Source organism: Monodon monoceros, unplaced genomic scaffold (assembly GCF_005190385.1).
Source record: "Monodon monoceros isolate NGI ecotype Baffin Bay Population unplaced genomic scaffold, NGI_Narwhal_1 Super_Scaffold_4, whole genome shotgun sequence".
Lineage (NCBI taxonomy): Eukaryota > Metazoa > Chordata > Mammalia > Artiodactyla > Monodontidae > Monodon > Monodon monoceros.
The window spans coordinates 24,833,033-24,854,333 of NW_021703781.1; the positions used below are offsets into that span (position 1 = coordinate 24,833,033).

Sequence of the window (21,301 nt, forward strand, 5' to 3'; positions counted from 1 at the left end):
CATTTTTTTCATCCCTCCTACCTTCCCTATACTTGTGGGTTTGGTACAGGTTGTGAGCAGAGAAGTGTAAAAGCATTGAGTTTGGGGGTAATGTATATGATAAATACTCTAATTCATCCACAGGACTAAAAAGACCATTCCTCTCCTGAAACCACTCCCCTATTAGAATAAGTTTAGATTAGGTAGGTCAAAAGTTTAGAGTACTCTCCATGTTATTCAGTACAGTGTTCAGAGGTAAGAAATTACCTATTTTCAATGATGGTGATAATGATGACTCCAGAAAAGTCCTATGACAGGAGCCATCACCATTTTCTTGGCCATTGGTTGATAATTTTGAACATGAGGATCTGAACTATCTTACATGGATATATCCATATAGAATATGGATTTTCTTTTCTGTTTATCGGGTAGTCAGCCAAGCTCAGCCTTCTTTTTCTCATATGATAATATATTAAACATTAAAAATAACTTTGCATTCTTATTACAAAATTTATACATTTTCATTGTGAAAGATGTAGAAAATATAGATTGACAAAAAGGAATGAGAACAATCAGTTAGAAATTCCTTCCCTGCCCCCACCCACCCCTTTAAAAAGAAATGGAACAGTCTGTACATGTTTATGGTTTTTCCCTCTTAACAATAGCTTCTCACATTCCCACATCATTAAATGTTCTAAACATACTGTTTAATAAGTGTGTAGAACTCCATAGTACATAGAGCAGGGGTTACAAACCTGGTGACCGTGGGCCACAGAAATGTTTTGTTGGCTACCTATCTATCATCTATCTATCTGTATCTCTATATATATTTTTTAAAGACTTCTCTTAACTGCGTTACAGAAGAGCTGGTGCAATATTTTTTAAATTTTGCATTTGAATTGTCAGTGCCCCATTCTGCCTCAGTCTCACTGCAACCTGTTGCCTTACATTCCAGCTTGCTTCAGTCACATATATTATACCTGGGTGGTTCCTGAACATAATTGATTTTGCAACCCCATGTAAAGAAAAGAATAACTTATTTAACCAATCCCCTATTGTGGATATTACAAATATTTCCAATTTTTTCCATCCACAATTATTGCCTTAAGATAAATTCCTCCGGGAGGAATTGCTGGATCAAAGACTGTGTACATGAAAGGTTGTATCAGTTTTCAGACCAACCACCAGTGTATGAGAATACCTGTTTCCCTGTATAAATGACCAGCACTCACTATTACTATATTTCGTTGAATCTACGACACACTTTTTTAAAAAACATTTTAACATCTTTGAAATCAGATGCATCTTATAGTCAGTGGTATCTTAGATTCAATGTAATACAGTGTTATTATTTAAAATTTTTACCAATTAGGTAACAGAAAAAAGATGTCTGATGATTTTTTTCTTTAAATAATGAAACTGAACTTTTTTTGTGTTTGATTATTGGCTGTTTGTATATCATCTTGTAAAGTACCTGTTTTTATTCATTAATCATTTTTCATTGGGGTTTTCACTTTTTTCTTCCTGATTTGCAGAAGCTCTTTATATTTTTATGTAGTCAAATCCATGAATCTCTTTCTTTATGGCTTCAGTCTTACATGTCAGTCATGCTTAGATTATATTAATATCCACATAGTTTTCCTGGTGCTTGTAACATTTAATTTTGCCATATAATATTCATCTGCCTAGAATTTGTGTTTATAAAAGATAGGAAATAATTATTTTCCTTCCAGATAGACAGCTGTATGTTCTATCACCCTTTACTGAATCGTTTCATCCTTTCCCCACTGATTTGAAATACAGCCTTCATGATATGCTAAACTTTTCAGTTGTTCTGGCCTTTCAGTTCTTATCCATTGACCTGCTTCCATATGCCAGGTGCATAGTTTTAATTATTGTAGCTCCATAGTACTTAAACATTTTAAGTTTTAATTTTAAAAACTATATCTTATAATTTAGTTAGGAAATTTTCAAAGAGAGACAAAACAAATACTTTTTCCCCAGAAATTAAAAAAAAAAATTGACTTGAAAATGTCTCCCTCCAATCAAAAGATATATAATATGACAAGATTGGGTTTTCATGTGTGTTTACATGGTCTAGGGAAGCTTGGTGACATGTTGGGAAAAGCCTTATTGGAAGAGTTCTGAGATGGGTCCAGCCCTCTGCTCTCAGCACCTTGACCCTGGGGAAATTGACTTTTAATGACAGCTTCCTGAGGAGAATGACAGAAGGGAGTGATCCATCTTTTAGGGTCAATTTCTGCATACAGGCATCCTTGGGCAGCTTATTACAGCTGCAGTTTATATTTAATCTCTCTCCTAAAATCAAACATTAAAATATTTTTCTCATATATATATTAATTCAGGGATGTGGATTTGCCAAGTCTGCAGACCAAAGAAAAAGGGAAGAAAACTACTTCATGAGAAAGCTGCACAAATAAAACGACGATATGCAAAACCCATTGGACGACCGAAAAATAAATTAAAGCAACGATTGTTGTAGGTTGAGATCTTATCAAAAGAAATCTTTAATGTTGTGCTTTAAGATATAGTTGACTGTAACCCCCTTAGATTCCATTATCTTTTTAGTATCATTTTTACAAACTCAAGGGATGAGGAATATTTCTCCTTTTGCATAAGCTGTGGAAATTTTTTTGAAAATAACATTTTAAATTACAGTTGGCATTTCGGGGTCTTCTGTTGGCAGTATCTGTGATGCTAAGTGACATTTTTCAAGCAGCAGGATAGAAGCAGAATGTAAGAATTGGAAACAGTTATTCTGTCTACTTTATTATTGGCTGAACATTAGAAGAGCTTACTTATATGAATATTTTTTCTGGGGGTTTTTAAAACAAGAGAGGGATTTGTTCACATCTCTAGTGACTCTCTTTTGTTACCCCAGATAACGTTTTAGAAAAATACTTCTCTTTTCTGGGCTAATTTAGTATTACAACTTTTTAAGATCCCTTTTCTGAAATAGGAGCTTCTAAGAAACCTGCAAATTACTGTCCTAATTTGCCTCCAGAGAGTTAGACAAGACCATTTGGTATGTGCACATGTGTGCAAACATACAGACAAAATAATATATTTGCAGTAGCCTGCAGTTCTACTATGATAGCCCCATTTCCTCTAGCCTGTTGCCACATAGATGCCTTTAAAGCCAAGTAGAACATTTAGCAGGAGTTACTTGGAGAAGTAGAGAAAAGATAAGAGGAGAAATGGATGTATTTTTTTTTTAACCTATATAGAGTATAGAACTGACTGACTATCAGCATTAGGTAAGATGTTTAGAAATGAAATCAGTAGACTTGCATATCTGAAGCAGCTCTATCAATAAGACCGTTGCCCTTCTCTTTAGGCTTAGTGAAAGGGTCACTGTGATGTAGAAATGAATACAGCTCTGCACACACAGTGAAGAAACACCAGGTGTCTAATTCACTTGCTTACTCTTCCCCCCCTAATTTTATCTGAAGCAATTCACTTTATTACCTGCTCTCAGAAAAACAGCATTCTCCCGCACCTTTATCTCCCAAAGGAGAAATAGAAAAATGCATGCTCCTTTCTAAAGTGTTCTATGAAACGTTATGAAAACCTTCTAACTGGTGGACATCTTAATATGGAATTTGTGTTAATTTCTAGAGGCGAACATGAAACCTATTGATGAATAAAATCTTTCATATTAGCATCTCTTGAAGTAGAAATTATATGTTTTTGCATTCGTCCAGTGTAAGCATTTTTCCCGAAATGGGACTGTATCCTCAGGGCCCAATTAAGAAAACCAAATTAGGATATAACTTTCTAAACAAAGGACACAGCTGAAAATTGCATCTGGCACCAATCCTAACTTTTTGTTTGTCCAAAATTGTCCTTTGAGCTTAGGAATTTTTAAGACAGTCTAGGGAGTTTTCCTTTTTACATGCTTTATAAGCGTATTATCCTTTCTGGGCAATTGATTCCAGATACAGTCCAAATGTAGCATTCTGATGTGAAACATTTTAGCCTGGTTGAGTAGTTTATTGGTAACTCTCACTGTGACACTAGAGATCTCTAGCTCTAGCCTGACTTGGCTGACTCGGTGGCATTGGGTGAAGCTCCTGGCGGTTGAGCTGCTTCGGATGAGCCTAGTAGCTCACTCTGTTGATCTGCGCCAGCCTCCCTTTAGCTGACTGCCAGAATTATTCATTAAATCTCTGTGTATAGGATGACCACTAAGCTATGCTCTTCTATTTGTAATTATTTAAGATATTTTTATAATTCAAGATCATATCATTTTCAGGCTTCCATTTCATCATTACTAGCCTTCAGCTCAGTTGATAATTTTTAAGCTCCATTCTTGGGCCCCAGCACTGCCATAATTCACATGCAAATGTTTCTGTTGAATAAAATTCTGCTGCAAAATGGGTAGCTTTCCAAGCCCTAGCCTGAGGTGAGGGCAGGCAGCTGCCATTCCTGTAAGCAGCTGTGCTAGGGGAGTGACCTCCGGTCTCCATTGACCACACAGCTGTATGGGCAGAACCAGCATCAAATGAACTGAAACAGCAGTCAGAACCAGTGTATACAGATTCTGATGCCAAGTGTCTGATAATGACTATGGTAAATGTGCTGCTTCTTCACCAGACTTTCCATGTCATGTCTGACCCGCTGTAGCTTTTCTTTAATCATTTCTTCAGTTTTTTGCTATTGTTGTCCTTTTTTCAGCAGTATTTTATGCTGTAATTAATTGTCTCCTCTACTTAGAGAGTATTATTGGTTATCTTATCATCCTAAGCATAAAGTGCTAAGTGGAAATCTTTTAATGTTTTCTTTAAAAAAAAAAAAAAGATGTACTAATTTATAGATGTAACCAAATTCTATTTATATAAATTTTCCATTTGAGTTAAAATTACTTCTAACTAGAGATTAGATAAGCTTCTTCTTTTGCTTCTAGATAATACTTATGACTTATTTCCTTTAATACTTTAAAAAAGACATTTCAGGAAATCATAATTACTTGTGACGACACAAGGGGTCACATTTTTATTTAAAAGCACTGGGTGAGCTTTTAGTCTCTTCAAAAATTTTCTTATCCATATTGCCCTTGGTTCCACATGATTCTTCCAGTACCTCTTGGATGGGCCCTGGGAGAGTCATGACATGCCAGTGTAGGGGCTACAACCTGTTTCAACAGAGAAACACCTAGGTGGAGGCACACACACACAAGCAGCGCTTAGGGTTGCAATTCAGTTTCTTAAGTTTAAGCACATTGAATGCATCTAGTTGCTATAAACTTGTGTTAGATACCTTTATAATTCTATTATTAAATGCTGATACTATTCTCTAAATTTTTGCCTAGGTCTGTAACCAGTGATGAAGGATCCATGAATGCATTCACAGGAAGGGGGTCACCTGGTAGGGGTCAAAAGACTAAAGTCTGTACCACACCTTCATCTGGTCATGCTGCATCTGGGAAGGACTCAAGCAGCAGATTGGCTGTTACAGACCCCACTCGGCCTGGTGCCACCACCAAAATCACCACCACCTCCACCTACATTTCTGCCTCTACACTTAAAGTTAACAAGAAAACCAAAGGGCTCATTGATGGCCTTACTAAGTTTTTTACACCATCACCTGATGGTCGCAGATCACGAGGTGAAATAATAGACTTTTCAAAGCACTATCGTCCAAGGAAAAAGGTCTCTCAGAAACAGTCATGCACTTCTCATGTGTTGGCTCCAGGTACCACACAAAAGCTAAAACCTCCACCTTCTTCACTCCCACCCGCAACCCCCATCTCTGGTCAGAGCCCCAGTTCACAAAAGTCCAGCACTTCTGTTTCTTCTACCTCTCCCCAGAGTTCTTCCAGCCAGTCCAGTGTGCCCTCCTTTAGCAGTCTCACTAATAACAGCCAGCTGAAGGCACTCTTTGATGGGCTCTCTCATATCTATACCACTCAGGGACAGTCTCGCCAAAAGGGACACCCAAGTTATGCACCACCTAAACGTATGCGTCGTAAAATCGAATTCCCTTCCACGGCAAAATCAAAAGCCCATTTCTTTGGAAAAAGAGATATTAGAAGTAGATTTATTTCTCACCCCTCCTCCTCTAGCTGGGGGATGGCTAGAGGACGTATTTTTAAAGCAATTGCTCACTTCAAGCGAACAACTTTCCTTAAAAAGCACAGGATGCTAGGCAGGTTAAAATATAAAGTGACCCCTCAGATGGGGACCCCCTCACCAGGGAAGGGGAGCTTGACAGACGGAAGGATTAAACCTGATCAGGATGATGGTAAGCAAAAGGTCAAAGCTCCAACCAAACCTGCGTCCCGTCCCTTTCTCCCCAACCCCCCCAAAAAAAGAATCAGTCAATTCCTATTTGTCACATAGGTCTTAGCTATTTCTCTTGTTCTCACTTCACTTTCATACAGAAGCAGTGAAACTTTGACCTTTTTCTAATGCTGACTAAACTTCCAAAATGTTGTTTTTCCAACTAATACTCTCCCACTTTTTATGACTTATTTCCATTTGTAGTGACACTAGGACCCCCCCAGATGCGTCCGTAGCATTGCTTATGGCTTTGTAGTCCCGCATGAGTAGCCACTGTTAACGCCTCTGCCATGTTCCTCCCCGTGCTACCTCTTCAGCCACAGCACTGCGTGGCCATGTGCTGTCCGTGCTTCCGGCAGCGGGGACATCAGCTCCTCGTCTCCCTCTGTCCATTGCTTTCTCATGACAAAGTTCATCCTGCTTCCTTCTCAACAAAGCCTGATCTGTGACTCTGTGAAGTGTGCTTTTGGATGTGAGTGTGTCTGTGTGTGTACTCACCTCAGGGAGAAAACTGATTTCATGAATTCATTTAACAAATTGGCCCGTTACATTTGCTACCCTTTATGAAACAAAAGCCAAAAATGTGTCATTTGGACAAAGTGGTAGATTTTATAATCTCAAACGTGATCATGGGAATTCTATACCTAGACATTGATATGCCTTCTAATCTTGGTTGAAAACTATGATTTTGCTTTGTATTGCTCGCTCTTTCCGTCATTTATTTGTTGAAGCTATAAAAAGATGACAACAGCGATGATTCAAATAACAATTTGGGTACAGCAGGGAAAAGGTACTGCTGGATCTGTGAGCAGTGCTTAGATGTAAAAGCTAATAAAGCTTAAAAAAAATCCATATTTGCCCACTTTGGTAATTTGGTGCCATTTTGGTAATTATATGGTGGTTATTCATGATGCAAGTCAGTGAATACACTTTCTGCTGGTTTTAAATGACAGATACAGAAATCAAAATAAGCATCAAACAAGAAAGTACAGATATAAATGTGATTGGAAACAAGGATACCGTTACTGAAGAGGATTTGGATGTTTTTAAGCAGGCCCAGGAACTGTCTTGGGAGGTAAGGCCAGGATACTGCATTCTAGTAATGAGGATAATACGTGACCTTTATATATGAGTACTATGAAATTAACTGCCTTGATTTTATAAAGAATCCCCCTCAAAATCTTTTGTGGTTCTTTAACTGTTACCATCATTTTTGTTGACTCTACATTCAAAAGTAATCACTTTATATAGTGTTGTCTCCACTCTTAAAAGTTGGTAATGGCTCAGCTGGTCTCACAGAATAGGCCAGAGTAGCAGTTATTGAGGCAGATTTTGAAAAACGCTTCTAGGGGTGAAGGAATAGATTTCTGATAATTTTTGTCAAATTAAGAAAATAGTCCTTTTAAATCATTCACAAAAAGAACATCACTTTTAAATTGACTGATGTTTCTTCCAGCACAGGTGGCCAGCCATATGAAAAATGTCTCCTGATTTTAACTGTTGGGCATTGACGAAGGCAATATTGTGTTGCATGATCAGTTGTAATTACTTTTATTTTCATCGTCCAGTAATTTCTTTAAATGATTCCCCTTAACATGTTAACTCTACATAGCTTATTGTCAGCAAAACATTGAAAGGAAAGGCTGTTGGACTTCTGAAAGACAAATTTATTATGGATTGTGAATTCTTCTGTCAGTAGACCACATTCTGTTTCCAGGGCACCATATTCATGGATAGATTCCCACCCCCACCTCACTTCCTTTTTGGGGGAGTAGGGGCTATCTATAGGCTCTTAAGCTTTATGTTTTGTAGCAGCCACTTGGGCTAAATACTTGTGCTTATTTCTACTTGTGGGGCCCTTGGATATTTCCATTCCTCATTCTGCATTCTTTGTAGTGTTTCCTTTGGCTAAGATAAAATGTTAAATCCCCCCCACCCCGCCCTGCCATCACTGAGATTTGAAGTCCTTAAATATGACCATTTGGGGGGACCGTGTCTGGCGTTCGTATATAGACGTGATGAACAGCAGGCAATTACCTGAAAGTTACTGCTAAATCCAAGGCCCTTTCTTTCCAAACTGGCAACACTGGCGTTTTCATTCAGGAACATTTCTTGTCTGTGTCAGGCACTGGGCTAGACCCAGGGAATGCCACAGTGAATCAGGCCAGCAGAGTTCTTAACCTCCTGCATCGGAGTAAAAGGAGATGGGAATCAAACTGCAAACTTCGCAATTGATTATTTATCTACAGTCCGGTTAAATATTACTTGGTGGAGGAACAGGGGACTGTAACAGTGTGACAGTGTGTAACAGCCACATCATCTTATAATTTCCTCAGTTTTAATACATTGTAGCAGATCATTAAATTTAGTTCAATAGACATTTGTATGTATTAACAGGTATTCATTTCCTATCTTGGTAATACTGTTTCTTAGGGTATTTATATATGAATCTTATACAGAGTTGATTATTATTTCACAAGGGCCTATAATGTTTTTTTTCAACAACATGAAAATTCACAATTACGATTCTGGTCTTGATAGATTTTCATATCCACTGGTGAAAGAACCAAAATGTAAGTGAAGAAATCCTCATATTTTGTTTTCTTTCTGTCTGACAGAAAATAGAGTGTGAAAGTGGAGTAGAAGACTGTGGCCGGTACCCTTCTGTAATAGAATTTGGGAAATATGAAATCCAAACCTGGTACTCCTCGCCTTACCCACAGGAATATGCAAGGTAATGGAATAAGCCAGGCAGGTATACAACCTTGATGTCTCATATGGGAGGAAGGAACATTCTAAAGCTGGAATTAGGTGATTTTTAGGACATAAATTTTAATAGTCAATTCTTTTTTTTCTTTCGGCCGCAGTGGTTCTTTGTTTCTGCGTGTGGGCTTTATGTAGTGGCAGCAAGCGGGGGGCTACTTTTTGTTGCGGTACACGGGCTCCTCATTGCGGTGGTTTCTCTTGTTGCGGAGCACGGCCTCTAGGCGCGTGGACTTCAGTAGTTGCGGCACATAGGCTCAGTAGTTGTGGCTCTCGGGCTTAGTCACCCTGAGGCATGTGGGATCTTCCCGGACCAGGGATCGAACCCACGTCCCCTGCGTTGGCAGGCGGATTCTTAACCAATGTGCCACCAGGGCTGTCCTGATAGTCAAGTCTAAGTGCTTGCAAAACTATTACTTTTGCCAGTACCTTCTTATAGTATTCACTGTTGTATGTAAATGCCTTATACGCCTTAGTTACACAGGTGTTGTAAATTTTGCCTTTTAACTTTTAGATCGTTTTTTTCTCTCTGGTTAATTGGGGAAGTATTGTTTGTGTAAGAAACCAAATCAAGAAAAAAAATTAGCCGTTGTAAAACATTTGGTGGTTTCTTCTCAGTTGCCTTTTTCGTTTTCCTAATTAGGCCTGTTACTTTTATCTCTGATTTCTGGCATTTTATTGTCAAGTTTTTTTAGAGAAATTATAGCAAAAGAAGGAAAAATGGGAGAAAGTAGGTGGGCGTGGGTAGCCTTAAGAGACCCTTCCCCAAATCTTGACTTTTAGAGCCATTTGTGACTAACTTGTTAAAACTGAAGAGAAAATAATGGTACTAGAATTTTCTTTTGTCTTGAACTAAGATTAGCTGTGAAATTGTCTTGAACTAATTTATCTAAAAATGGGTATCTTGTGAACAGATTTCTTCCTTCAGGTATGTCAGGGCACAGTTTATTAGTATCTTCTCAAATGCTTTAGCCTGCAAAGCTTCTGGTAATCACAAATTTGCTTTTCTTCTAGAATAGATATCGTCCTTTTCTCTTTCTCTTGGGTGTCTGCCCAATCATCAGAGAAAACGGGGAGGGTGTTCTAGAAGTTAAGTGACAAACTAAGAGTCAGGAGTCTTGGTTTCTCTTCCCAGCTCATATCACTTAGCTGTATGTTCCTTAAAAACTTTTGAAAAACACATATGAGCTTTTACTTGTATGGGTAATTGTAAATCATGTGTTCTAAGAGCTTTGAATAACTTTGCATATGAATCCAAGATTTGAAATTACTGTGATGAGTCTGTATCTAATTCTTCCCAAAACACTTCTCCCCATTTTTATACCCCAAAGACGTTGAAAGTGCTTTTAAACATTCTCTTGTAAATATTAGCAATATCCACTCAAGCATGATAGGGCACAAGTAAAAAATGGTATAATTTTTAAGGTGGAGAAAAAGCCAGCAGAGGAGAGAAAGCTGTTTGTCTAATGTTATTCAAAGAGTCGGTGGAATTGGTAGGAACAAATAAGGTCTTTTGACTTGACTATATTTACTCCTTTAGACCATGTACAACTGATGATAACTTTAAAGTTACCTCATCCATAAGAAATGGAAACAACTAAATTCTGGGACTTCTCTGCCTTATAAGTACACAGATCATTTTAAAAATAATGAATTCACTTCTCTCTGAGTAAAAGATTGTTATAGTTACACCACTGATTACACGTACTGTTGAAATTATGACATTAAGTCTGAAATTTAAAAAATATGCATGGATGACCGGACGCCATTGTTTTTAGAGTCATAGTTCCAAGTCTGAAAACCTTTCTTTCTATAGGACATTTCTAAGGAAACAAATTATTTGTTCACAAAGTAAAGGCAGCAAATATTATTAGATTGAAAAATACTATGAGTTTTGTACACTCTACTACTGGCTTTCTTTTTCCTTTTTCTTTTGTTGAAACTACTTCTTTCAAATACTATTATACAGCCTTTTTATGGCTTAGAGAAAATAGAACAATATTTAATATTTTTCCCCAGGAGTATAGTCAATCTGATTATATTCTTTGATTTTAAAATTTCAACAGATTACCAAAGCTTTACCTGTGTGAATTCTGTCTTAAATATATGAAAAGTAAAAATATTTTGTTAAGACACTCAAGGAAATGTGGATGGTTTCATCCTCCAGCAAATGAAATTTACCGAAGGAAAGACCTTTCAGTATTTGAGGTAAGCATGTATAAATAAAAAACTCAGCATTTGAAACCTAGTGTTTCTAATTGTTGACTATGTACTGATTTGTTCGTAGAAGGTACAAAGTATATTCAGTTTTGGCACTGAAATTCAGACTGCTTTTTCAAATATCTCCATGTTTTGGAATGTTTTTCTAACCATATTAAGCAACCATTGAGATTGATGATGAATTCCTACTCCATCACATTAACTTTTTTGTCTTCTCCCAAATCCTTGTCTGCACCAGATATATTCGCCAGTGAATTTATGGTCTCCTCAGCTCTTCGTAAATTCTACTTTCTTTGGCAGGAGAAATTAGCTTTGTTCAGCAGCTCCAGCCAATGTCTGGCAGGTGCTCACTCTTCCAGGGAATTGAGCAGCTGTACATATCTCCTCAATACACAACCACCTGTGTTTCCATCCATTTCTTGGCAGGGTAGATAATCCTTTTGGTGAGACCCCAGCAGATGTTGGGACTCCCCCGACCCCCATCTGGGTAGATGGCCACCCCTGGAGAGCTCTGCTCTTCACACGAACCCCTTGTGGCCATGTGTCTGTCATTGTGTGTTCTTGAAGACATTTTGTGTTTTCAGAAATGATTTAGTAGCAGAAGGTCTTTGCTGCTATATCATTTCATTGTTTCATCATGTTCTATTGTCAGTTTCAGGGATCCAGCTTAGCTGAGTCAGTTGTACCTTGAGGAGGCCATGCCTTTTTTCCTGTTATTGCCTAGTCACAGGCCTTCTTAATTCTCTCACTCTGGTTGAGCACTTCCATTGCCCTGACTTATTTTCTTCTCTGTTACCCATCTTGGTACATTGCTTTTATTCCTGGATTCTCAGAGCAAGCCTTCCTTGCATAGCAGATATGATATCTTCTTTCGCTGAAATACAATTTTACTTTAGGATTCTCTTTTTCTGAGTTGTTCAGATTGGAAATTTATTATTCTGCCCCACATTTCTCTTTAATTCTTGTCTGTAATGTTTTGCATTAAATTTAACGTAGGGGAGGGTCATACATAGGTTTCTCTCATGGACCAGGCTTCCTCTCTCAGACAGTCTTGGGCCCATTACTTTTTTCCCAAGACTCATCAGAGAACGCATGTAACTCCAGCTGTATCTTATGATTTTTTTTTTTTTTTTTTTTGCGGTACGTGGGCCTCTCACTGTTGTGGCCTCTCCCGTTGCGGAGCACAGGCTCTGGACGCGCAGGCTTAGCGGCCATGGCTCATGGGCCCAACCGCTCCGCGGTATGTGGGATCTTCCCGGACCGGGGCACGAACCCGTGTCCCCTGCATCGGCAGGTGGACTCTCAACCACTGCGCCACCAGGAAAGCCCATCTTATGATTTTTTTAAAGCTCCTCTTCCTGGTTATATCAGGCTCTTTCGGCAAGCTTGAAGGAAGAAGGGTATTGTTGCTAGGAAGATTTGGTAATATGTTCGTTTTTACTAAACAGGAGGCACAGGGTTTCTCAACCAGGGGACTGTTCACATTTCAGGCTGGATGATTCTTTGGTGTAGGGGGCATCCCGTGCATTGTGGGACGTTTAGCAGCATCCCTGGCCTCTGCCCACTAGATGCCAGTAGCACCGCACCTCCTCCAGTCAGAACAACGAAAAACATCTCCAGACATAGCCAATGTCCCTTGGGGGACAAAAGTCACCCCCAGTGAGGGCCACTGGGCTAACGAGAAAGCCGAATGCAAGTCGCTGTCATCCTGTTGTTAGTATTGGGATGCTACTTGGCCAGCCCCAACAGGTTTAGACAACAGAGCTGCTCTCAGTTGAACCTTAATTAATGAATGTCACAAGTTCCACTTAACTTTTGGCACCTTTCTTAATGCCTTGGAAGCTTTCTTCTAACCAAAAGAAAATGAAAATCATTGTCTCATTGTTTCTCAAAGGGTGAAACACATTGTTGGCTTTAAGTAATTGTTAAATAAATGAGTATAACTCTGCCTGAGGGGGTGAAACTCTCATAAATCCAGAGAGAGTCTTCTCAGGGGTAAGAGAGACTCAGTCTTGTTAGCCTGATAAGAATGGTCTATTTCAGGGTAGGGGTTTTGGGACCATGCAGAGATGAAAGGGGAAAAATCAGAAGCAGATCTGTAAAATTTATGCATAAAAATTATTGAAGGAGTTGGATTGGATAAGTGCCAAGGTCCCTATTCTAGAATCTGAGTTAATACTAAGAGTACAGCATGTAGGAAATTTTCTCTTAGCAGTGTCCTAAGTAACTTATAAAATAAATGAATAATAATCACAGATTACTACTTTCCTATCTTTTATTTATCCCTCTTGAAAGCATGCCATTTTAGACCTTTCACAACTGACAAGAATTTTGCTTCAGCATTGTCATCTCTCTGTTTTTCTGGTTCAGGGATACATACATCTATCTCTGTCTTTTTGTAATATGCTACCATTTCCAAAAGGACCATCCTCCCAAATACATAAAAACTTCCTTTAATTAAAGAGAGAATTGTATCCTCTGTGCCCCTTGCCCATATTTGATTATGTTGCCATGTGTGGGACCTAGGTCTCATCCAAGGGAAATAGTTATACGAAGTCTAAAAATAATTTGCAGTATGAGAACCTGTATGGTCCACAGGAGACTTGAGAACGGTCAAGTTCATTGTTAAAGAGCTCTGGTTAGCAAACATCCATTTCCCCTAAGAAAAGTGCTAGGGAAATTTTGGAATCTGCTGTGCTTTCTGTTTTCAACAAGTAACTACATTTGATCAAAGAAATTGACATTTGTGCCTAGCCTTCTGTCTCTAACCGTCAGTATCACAGCTTGATTCTTTTATTTTGAAGAGAAGTAGACTGTAATCATGGTACTTATTGTAGGTTGAAATTCATCTCACTTTCTCTGTATTCCCAACACAGAAATTTTATCTTTTCCAATTATATTTAAAATGATGCTTGGAATAAAACCAAAATGGAAGCCTCTTTTGTTAATCCACACTTCTAAGGAATCAGGATAATAGAGTTTATTTATTTTATTTTTATGTGAAGCCCTTTTGAAAGCAACGTAAAGTTTAACTTCCTCGAGCAGTATTTTGATCGTTTTACATTTCTTTAATTCCAATTTACTTGGTTCAAACAGAGAGGACCTGCCTAATCATTTTTTACTCATAATAAATTGCAAATAAAAATTACTTCTTTGTTAGCAGTGTGGCCTTTCTTCAGGTAGTGTAAAGAGAAATTTAAGCTACCTAAAATTTACCCCAATTTAAGAGAAAAGGTGGAATTCTGATTTGCCAAATGACAGCTATTTTCTGGTAAACTTTATACTTGGTTAATGGAGTGTTTTAATCGCTCAGTTTGGGATTTGGAAATAAAATTATATACTTTCCAAAATACCGTATAAAAGAAACAATTTTATTTTGAGTGGTATTTTTATGTTAAATAATGTTGTCTGTTTCTCTTTGCTAGGTTGATGGGAATATGAGCAAAATTTATTGCCAAAACCTTTGCTTGTTAGCCAAGCTCTTCCTGGACCACAAAACGTTGTATTATGATGTCGAGCCATTCCTTTTTTATGTCCTTACAAAAAATGATGAAAAGGGCTGTCATCTGGTTGGATACTTCTCTAAGGTAAAACAAGAGCCAGTATGACCTTCATTTTCTTTTTCAAAATGTTTTTGGTAGAGCCCAATTCTTCAAACAGGGCTTTTTTATGACTCTAATTTGAATAAGTGACACATGTTTCTGAAAAGCTCAGATTCTTATTCAGAGCTCATTAAAAACAACAACAACAAAAAACAATAAGCAGCGTGCCTAGGAAGTGTGTAAAGGACCTCAGCACTGTTTGCTGTTTCGACTGTCAGCATTCACATAACGTTATAATTGCTGCCTTGCAGACCACCTAGCATCTTTCATCTTCTAAATGTTAAGCTTATTTCCCTTTTCCCCCTAAGTGGTGTCAACATGAAGCTTTCAATGTAACGTAGCATTTAAAAGATAATTCTCATTTCTCCTCATTGCATTTCCTCTGTGATCATCAGTATCTCAGTGAGTTAGAACATTGGCATTTGGACAGTTAAGCTAATATAATGGCTGGTTTTACTCTTTTGTCTCTTATTCTCTGTGCTATTGTTTTAAGATCTAAAGCAGCCCCACCTTTAGAAAGCCTAAGTTATCTCCAGCTGTTAACATAGGGGAGCCCTTGACATAGTGAGTGGATGTAGTTTGTCTTTTTCACTGGTTCAGAGCAATTCTCTCACATTCTTCTGTTCAAAGGCTTCTGAGAAACAATAACTCATATGTAATAAAGGAAATCTGAGTTTGGAGATATTTACCAGTAATGACCTTAACTTTTCTTAGGTACTTAGGAAATAGTTTAATATGCCAGGATGGTAATTATAAGACTTCCAGGCAGAAGGTAAAATGATCCAAACCCTGTATCTTATTTTTTTTATGATGTGTGTGTGCATGTTAGGTGATAAGTGAATTTCACTGACTCTACTGTTGCATAATGTAAATGGAATGCCTAATGCAAGTGTCATTTTCATGGAAGATCAAAAGGTAGAATATATATGAAGGTCCTTTGCATATATAGTTTTTCTAAATTTAAGAATCAATCCAGAGACCATAAACAAAAATAGGAATAAGTGACAGCACTCGTGGAAAACAGCCTCAACGTCTTAATCCACATATTTGGTAAAGCTCTAAAACGAAAAAGAAGAAAGTTAACTTTATAGGTATGGATTCGAAAGGTGATAGAGAATTAACACAAGGTGAAACAATAACTAGGAAATCTATATAACTTATTAAACATTTTACGTTCTGTATAGATGTGTAAACATCTTTTTCTCCAAAGAGTTGAAAAGAATAGTGGTTATAACTGTCCTTCCTGTGCAAAAATGGTGTTTCTTTAAATGTATCTGAGTTTAAAAACAGATGCTCAGTGGTGCCTGCTGCCCTTGTCCTGCCTTGTCTCAAGTTGGCCTCTGGGTCTCAGTTCTTGGTAACTCTTGGGGTTCAAATCTCTGCCTCTCTTCCTCCCAGGGAGCCCAACATTTTACTTAGAACAAGCTAAAGTTTTTACATTTTGTCACAGTTTCTTTTATAGTATGGCAGCAACTACTATCATTTCTTACTATACCCAGAATACTATTATATTCTTTGGCAGTGCAGTAAAACAAAAAATAATCTAAAAAAACAGCCATGTTAAAAGAGTAGACTCAAATTAAACCATATTCTAACATGTCAATTGGAGTGTGAAGGACTATGGCCCTTTGGGGTTATACTTAAACCAAATTCTAGATGTTATAGCCAGAGAATGGCCAAGATGACCTAGAAAAGTTCAGTGTAAACCATTACATGCATGTGACTTTCCAAGCACATAATAGATGACTCAAAACAGGAAGGAAAGGAGGAGGAGTTATTTTATCCATAGATTAGAGTTTAGCTGTAGTAATGTGTTAAAGGGCAGGGGGCAGGGGCTGGGGTGGGGGAAGGACAACTCTTGGGTGGGATTTCCAAAAATCGTATACAGGTAAGAATAGTTTGGGACAAAGAAAAGACCGGCATCAAGGATGAATCCTTAAACCCAGAGTACATCTCTTTTTAGATTTGTGACCCATTTGTCTGACTTTGCAAAGTAGACTAATTATTTGAATCTTTGCCGCAGATGTGCACAGCCAGTGATGGACAATCCAGTTTCTTAGGAAAATTGACACACATCATTTCTTTCTCCTCATTTCTTGGAGACTCCACAGACAGCTACAAATGTGCAAAAGTCAGGAGCACATCTTTTTCACAAAGGAATCTTTAATTCTGCCCTGTAGGGTTTTTTTCTACAACCATTTCCTGTGATCTTTCAAATAGGTTCATTAAAGATCTGGGTGTTCCTAAGTAATTCTTTGGTGTGGTTAGTACCATTTGTGGTCAATCTAATTTGTGGTTTATATTTGGCCAGAGCATTCACAACCTCAAAAGCCTTTTCCAGATCTCCCCTGTGTAGGTTTTGGCGGCTTCTATGTACCCTGAAGAAAATATTGCTGCTCTGATGCCATATCCCATGAAAATTGCAAATTTTTCCTGAACTATAAGAACCATTTCCCACCATATTCTTTCCAGTCTTCCTCCTGGTTTCAGACTGTTGGTAATATTTTGGCCTCCACTTTGGTTTGGAGGCTTGGGGATTTCTTGTTGCTGTTGTCATTTTTGTCTTGTTGTCCTACTTTGAAATGCAGATTAATTATTTCTCCAGCTTTTTACTTTATTTACTCATAGGAGAAATGTATTTGTGTAAGTCTACCCACACATACAGTATTTTAGTTTCACTGGGGCCTTTTGCAAAATATTCCTAACTGACCCCGCTGGGTGACTCTCTGGATGTTTTTTTTTTTTTTAATCCCCATCTCCCAGGTTGTTTGAGCACAGAAAACATTTCTTCCATACTGTCTGTGTTCTGTTTCATTTGACTCACATTTCCTTGGATTCTTTATTTGTATTTCATGGTACTGACATTCAAGAATAGAATGTAATTGAGAGGCATGCCTGGAGTGGGTAGTTTGTTGTTAGCTGATAGTTTGATGGATTAGGACGGTAGGATTATTCTGCTTGATCCTGACCTAACACATTGGCTCACCTTAGTGGACCGTGTTACAAGGACGATGGCAGGTGCAGGGAATGGCCCACTTCAGCAGTGCTCTGACATACTTGATCTGTCTCTCCTTCCCTCAGGAAAAGCTTTGCCAGCAGAAGTATAACGTCTCCTGCATAATGATCATGCCCCAGCACCAGAGGCAAGGATTTGGACGGTTTCTCATTGATTTCAGTAAGTGAAGTACTTTATTTACTTTCATGATCCAGGGAGCTGATGGCTGTTAAAGGAGAGTAGCACATAAAACTTTATTTAACCTACTTTGTTGTTTTTATCAATAGATAACGGGTTTACTACTTATATTTACATAGGTTAGAAAATCTTCCTCAAGTGAAAAATGTACTGCTGCTCACTATTGTACTCTAGGAAATTGAGACTTGATCTCTCGGCAGTGTCACCAGCTCACAAAGCCATTACCCTGAATGAACCGGCAGAATTACATTCCATTCTGTGGGGCTCATGCTCATTAGCACCAAAAGAGGCAATTATTTGTGATTAAAGCCAAAGGAATTGTTATTTAAAAGGATTTTCAGCTTTCTAAAATTTTGCCTATAATCTTGTGCAGTACAGAGCAGGAAAGGGATCTTTATCTTCAGAAAAACAATTCTTTAGGTAGCCTATCCTTCTTGGCTGTCTGGTAGAAATAAACATCTTGTTTTGTTAATTTCCCTTTTCTATTACAGAAATTATTACAGTGTTCGTATCTAGAGGTTGCCCAAGAAATATTTTTTTATACACATTTGTATCTTCTGAGTCTCCTCAGTGAAAATCGGAATACTATTTTAAAGTACGCATAGGATAATGTTTTTTAAAAATTGGTAGTTTTTTCTCCCTGTTTATATTATACTGGATGTGTTAATGTAGTATTAAGGCTGCATTTCGAGAATGGATTCAAAGTATCCAGATAACACGAAGGCAGGGTATCCCGTGATAATAATCACTTGTAAAAATCTGTTGCTAGGAACTGTGTGCTTCTTCATTACCAGATTTTGAACTGAAAGAAGGAAAATATAGCAGATGATGTAACCTTCATAAGGTACATCAGATGCAAAAGCAAAATGTCAATGTCCTCAAGGAAAACCATGAAGTAACATGTTGAGTCTAAATCTATATTATTAGATGTTGAAATGTTAAAGTTTGGGTGTAAAATATAACCGTATAGCAGCTTTGGACGGATTTGTATAATTTATTGACATTGAAGGATATTCTTTTTTGAAGTATCTTTATTGATTATTTTTACATTTTCAGATGGCATTTCTAGTTATTTAATTCGTTACCCTAGTCTTACTCTTCTTTCTTGATCTAGTCATCCCATGGAGGGCCATCTTACCAGAAGTTTACCATTTTTACTTTACAGTCCTAGTTGTAATGAGTTCTAAGGGCAAATCCAATTGTGTTGTTTTGGAGATTTTTGGGGCCACTGTTCACAAGTTGTTCCTAAATACTATAATTTCTGGTATGCATAGCAGCCATTCGAGCCTTAAACTTTGGATAGTATCTGCATGCTTACAGAGTAAGGCAAACTTCTTAGCTCAATATTCAAGATCTTCCAACAGCTAGTTCCAGCCTATGTTTTAGGCTTTTTCATGTATTATTTCATATATTAATCTCCATTTGCTCAAATATTCTGAGCAGGTTCCCATACTTCCATTCTTTGTGCAGTCCCTTCCTGAAATGACCACTTCTTCCTTCTCCAGCCTCTGTCTGTTCAAAATCCTACCCATTGTTAAAGAGCTAGCTCAGGAGCCTCTTCTTTTTGATCCCACCTCTTGGAGTTTCATCCCATTCTCTTCTTTGCTCCGTATCTCTGCAGTATAGCACTTAGACTCAATTCATTCTTTCGTGGTAATTATTTGATCTAAGTGTCATACTTCCAACTTACTGTCAACTCCTTGGATACCTTTTTTGTATTCAGGTGGACAGTGCACTCAATAATCTGCATTAGATGTATTTTTGTTAAGTTGTATTGAATCTCCTAAGTGATATGGTCACTGCCCACGATAATTTTCCACCTAAAATTTAAAAGGGACTGGTACTTACCAGGTAAAAATGCAAGTCTCTAAATACAGTAGCGTCTGACTTGTACAGTGTGATCTGGTACTGAGGCTTTAATGCATAAAATAACAACCCAGGAACAAAGACATTCCCTTCAAATGAAAACTGTATTAGAGTCTACTCTGTTTTTTTAAAACATGAACTAGGGAACACAGTGGAACCTATCTGGATGGCTCAGGGCCATCATGATAAATGCCATCCATTAGGGTGCATCCAGGCAATGCAGTGCTACAGGTGTCATTTTAGATTTTCTCTTTCATATACCCTTGGTATCATCCTGCACTGGAGAGGGTTAAGGAATATGATGAATGATTTGAATGAAGTTGAAAGGGAATTGGTGCTATTTCTTCAGAGAAGAGAAGACCAGGGGAAGAATTTTATAGCACTCAGAGAAAATGGGGACTGGTGTAAACCCAACAGAAATTCAATTTAAAGCGAAAAAATAATTCCTTGGCTACACAGGTTTTAAAGAAGATAGAGTAGGCTGCTGAAAAAATTGATAGCATCTCCTTCTTTGGAGTTACTTAAAATAATAGTAGATAAATATCTTTCTATGATGATTAGATCCAGTCTTTTGCAGAAGTAGGAGATAAACCCCATGACCTCGCATAATCCTTGTCAACCTTACATTTCAGAACTCAGGGAAAAACAGATAACTGGGGTTACAGGTTTTCTAAAATCTGCTCTGTTTTTTAAAGGAACCTTTTAACCGTTAGATTTATTTTATTTCTGTTTGTACATGAGCCTGAGGGTCTTTTGGTCGGGGAGGTATTTTCAGTAATTCAAAGAAAGTTGTAAGGCAGGAAATCTTTATTTTGTCTATAAGTACTGCTGGTTCAGGAAGCCAAAACAAGATACCGACAGAAGGAAAGCTGTTCTCTGCCCAGCTGCCCATTGGCACACTGGATCACAGACATGAGCGAAAAATGATGTGTTGTGTGTATATAAAGAACTGTGAATCCAAAGCTTTGAACACTGTTCTCCAGGACAGTCAAGAGGTGGAATGGTCATCCCAGGACCAAATGCTGTCCTTGGAATAATGTTGTTGTCTGTGACTTCCTGGGACAGCTTGTCTGGGATGTGTCTGAGCAGGGCTTCCCAGGAGGTCATCTGCAGAGCTTTGCCGGAGTGACTAAAGGGCACCAACTCCCAATCTGCTCATAAACCAACTCAGGGGTTTTGTAACTCTGCCCAAAACTTAAGTGGCTAGAGGAAGGAGTGACTTGTCATGGGTTGAAGCTGATACTCCATCTCCTTTTCTCTCCTGGTTTCTGAGATTCCCTCTCTCCCTCAGTCAGAAAATTTTAAAGTCCTCCCCGTCTCTTTCTAAACACACACACACACACACACACACACACACACACACACACACACACACA

At 38.1% G+C, this 21,301-nt stretch overlaps 1 protein-coding gene across 1 annotated transcript in view; it reads left to right on the forward strand.

Annotated features, from left to right (window-relative positions):
• The window catches only part of KAT6B (lysine acetyltransferase 6B), a 179,033-nt gene that overhangs the window by 123,649 nt on the left and 34,083 nt on the right, over window positions 1-21,301 (forward strand). The window contains 9 exon segments of the mRNA XM_029244861.1: window positions 2,346-2,478; window positions 5,312-5,897; window positions 5,899-5,932; window positions 5,935-6,243; window positions 7,235-7,356; window positions 8,900-9,015; window positions 11,111-11,252; window positions 14,690-14,851; window positions 17,948-18,041. Coding sequence (XP_029100694.1) covers window positions 2,346-2,478; window positions 5,312-5,897; window positions 5,899-5,932; window positions 5,935-6,243; window positions 7,235-7,356; window positions 8,900-9,015; window positions 11,111-11,252; window positions 14,690-14,851; window positions 17,948-18,041 — 1,698 coding nt within the window.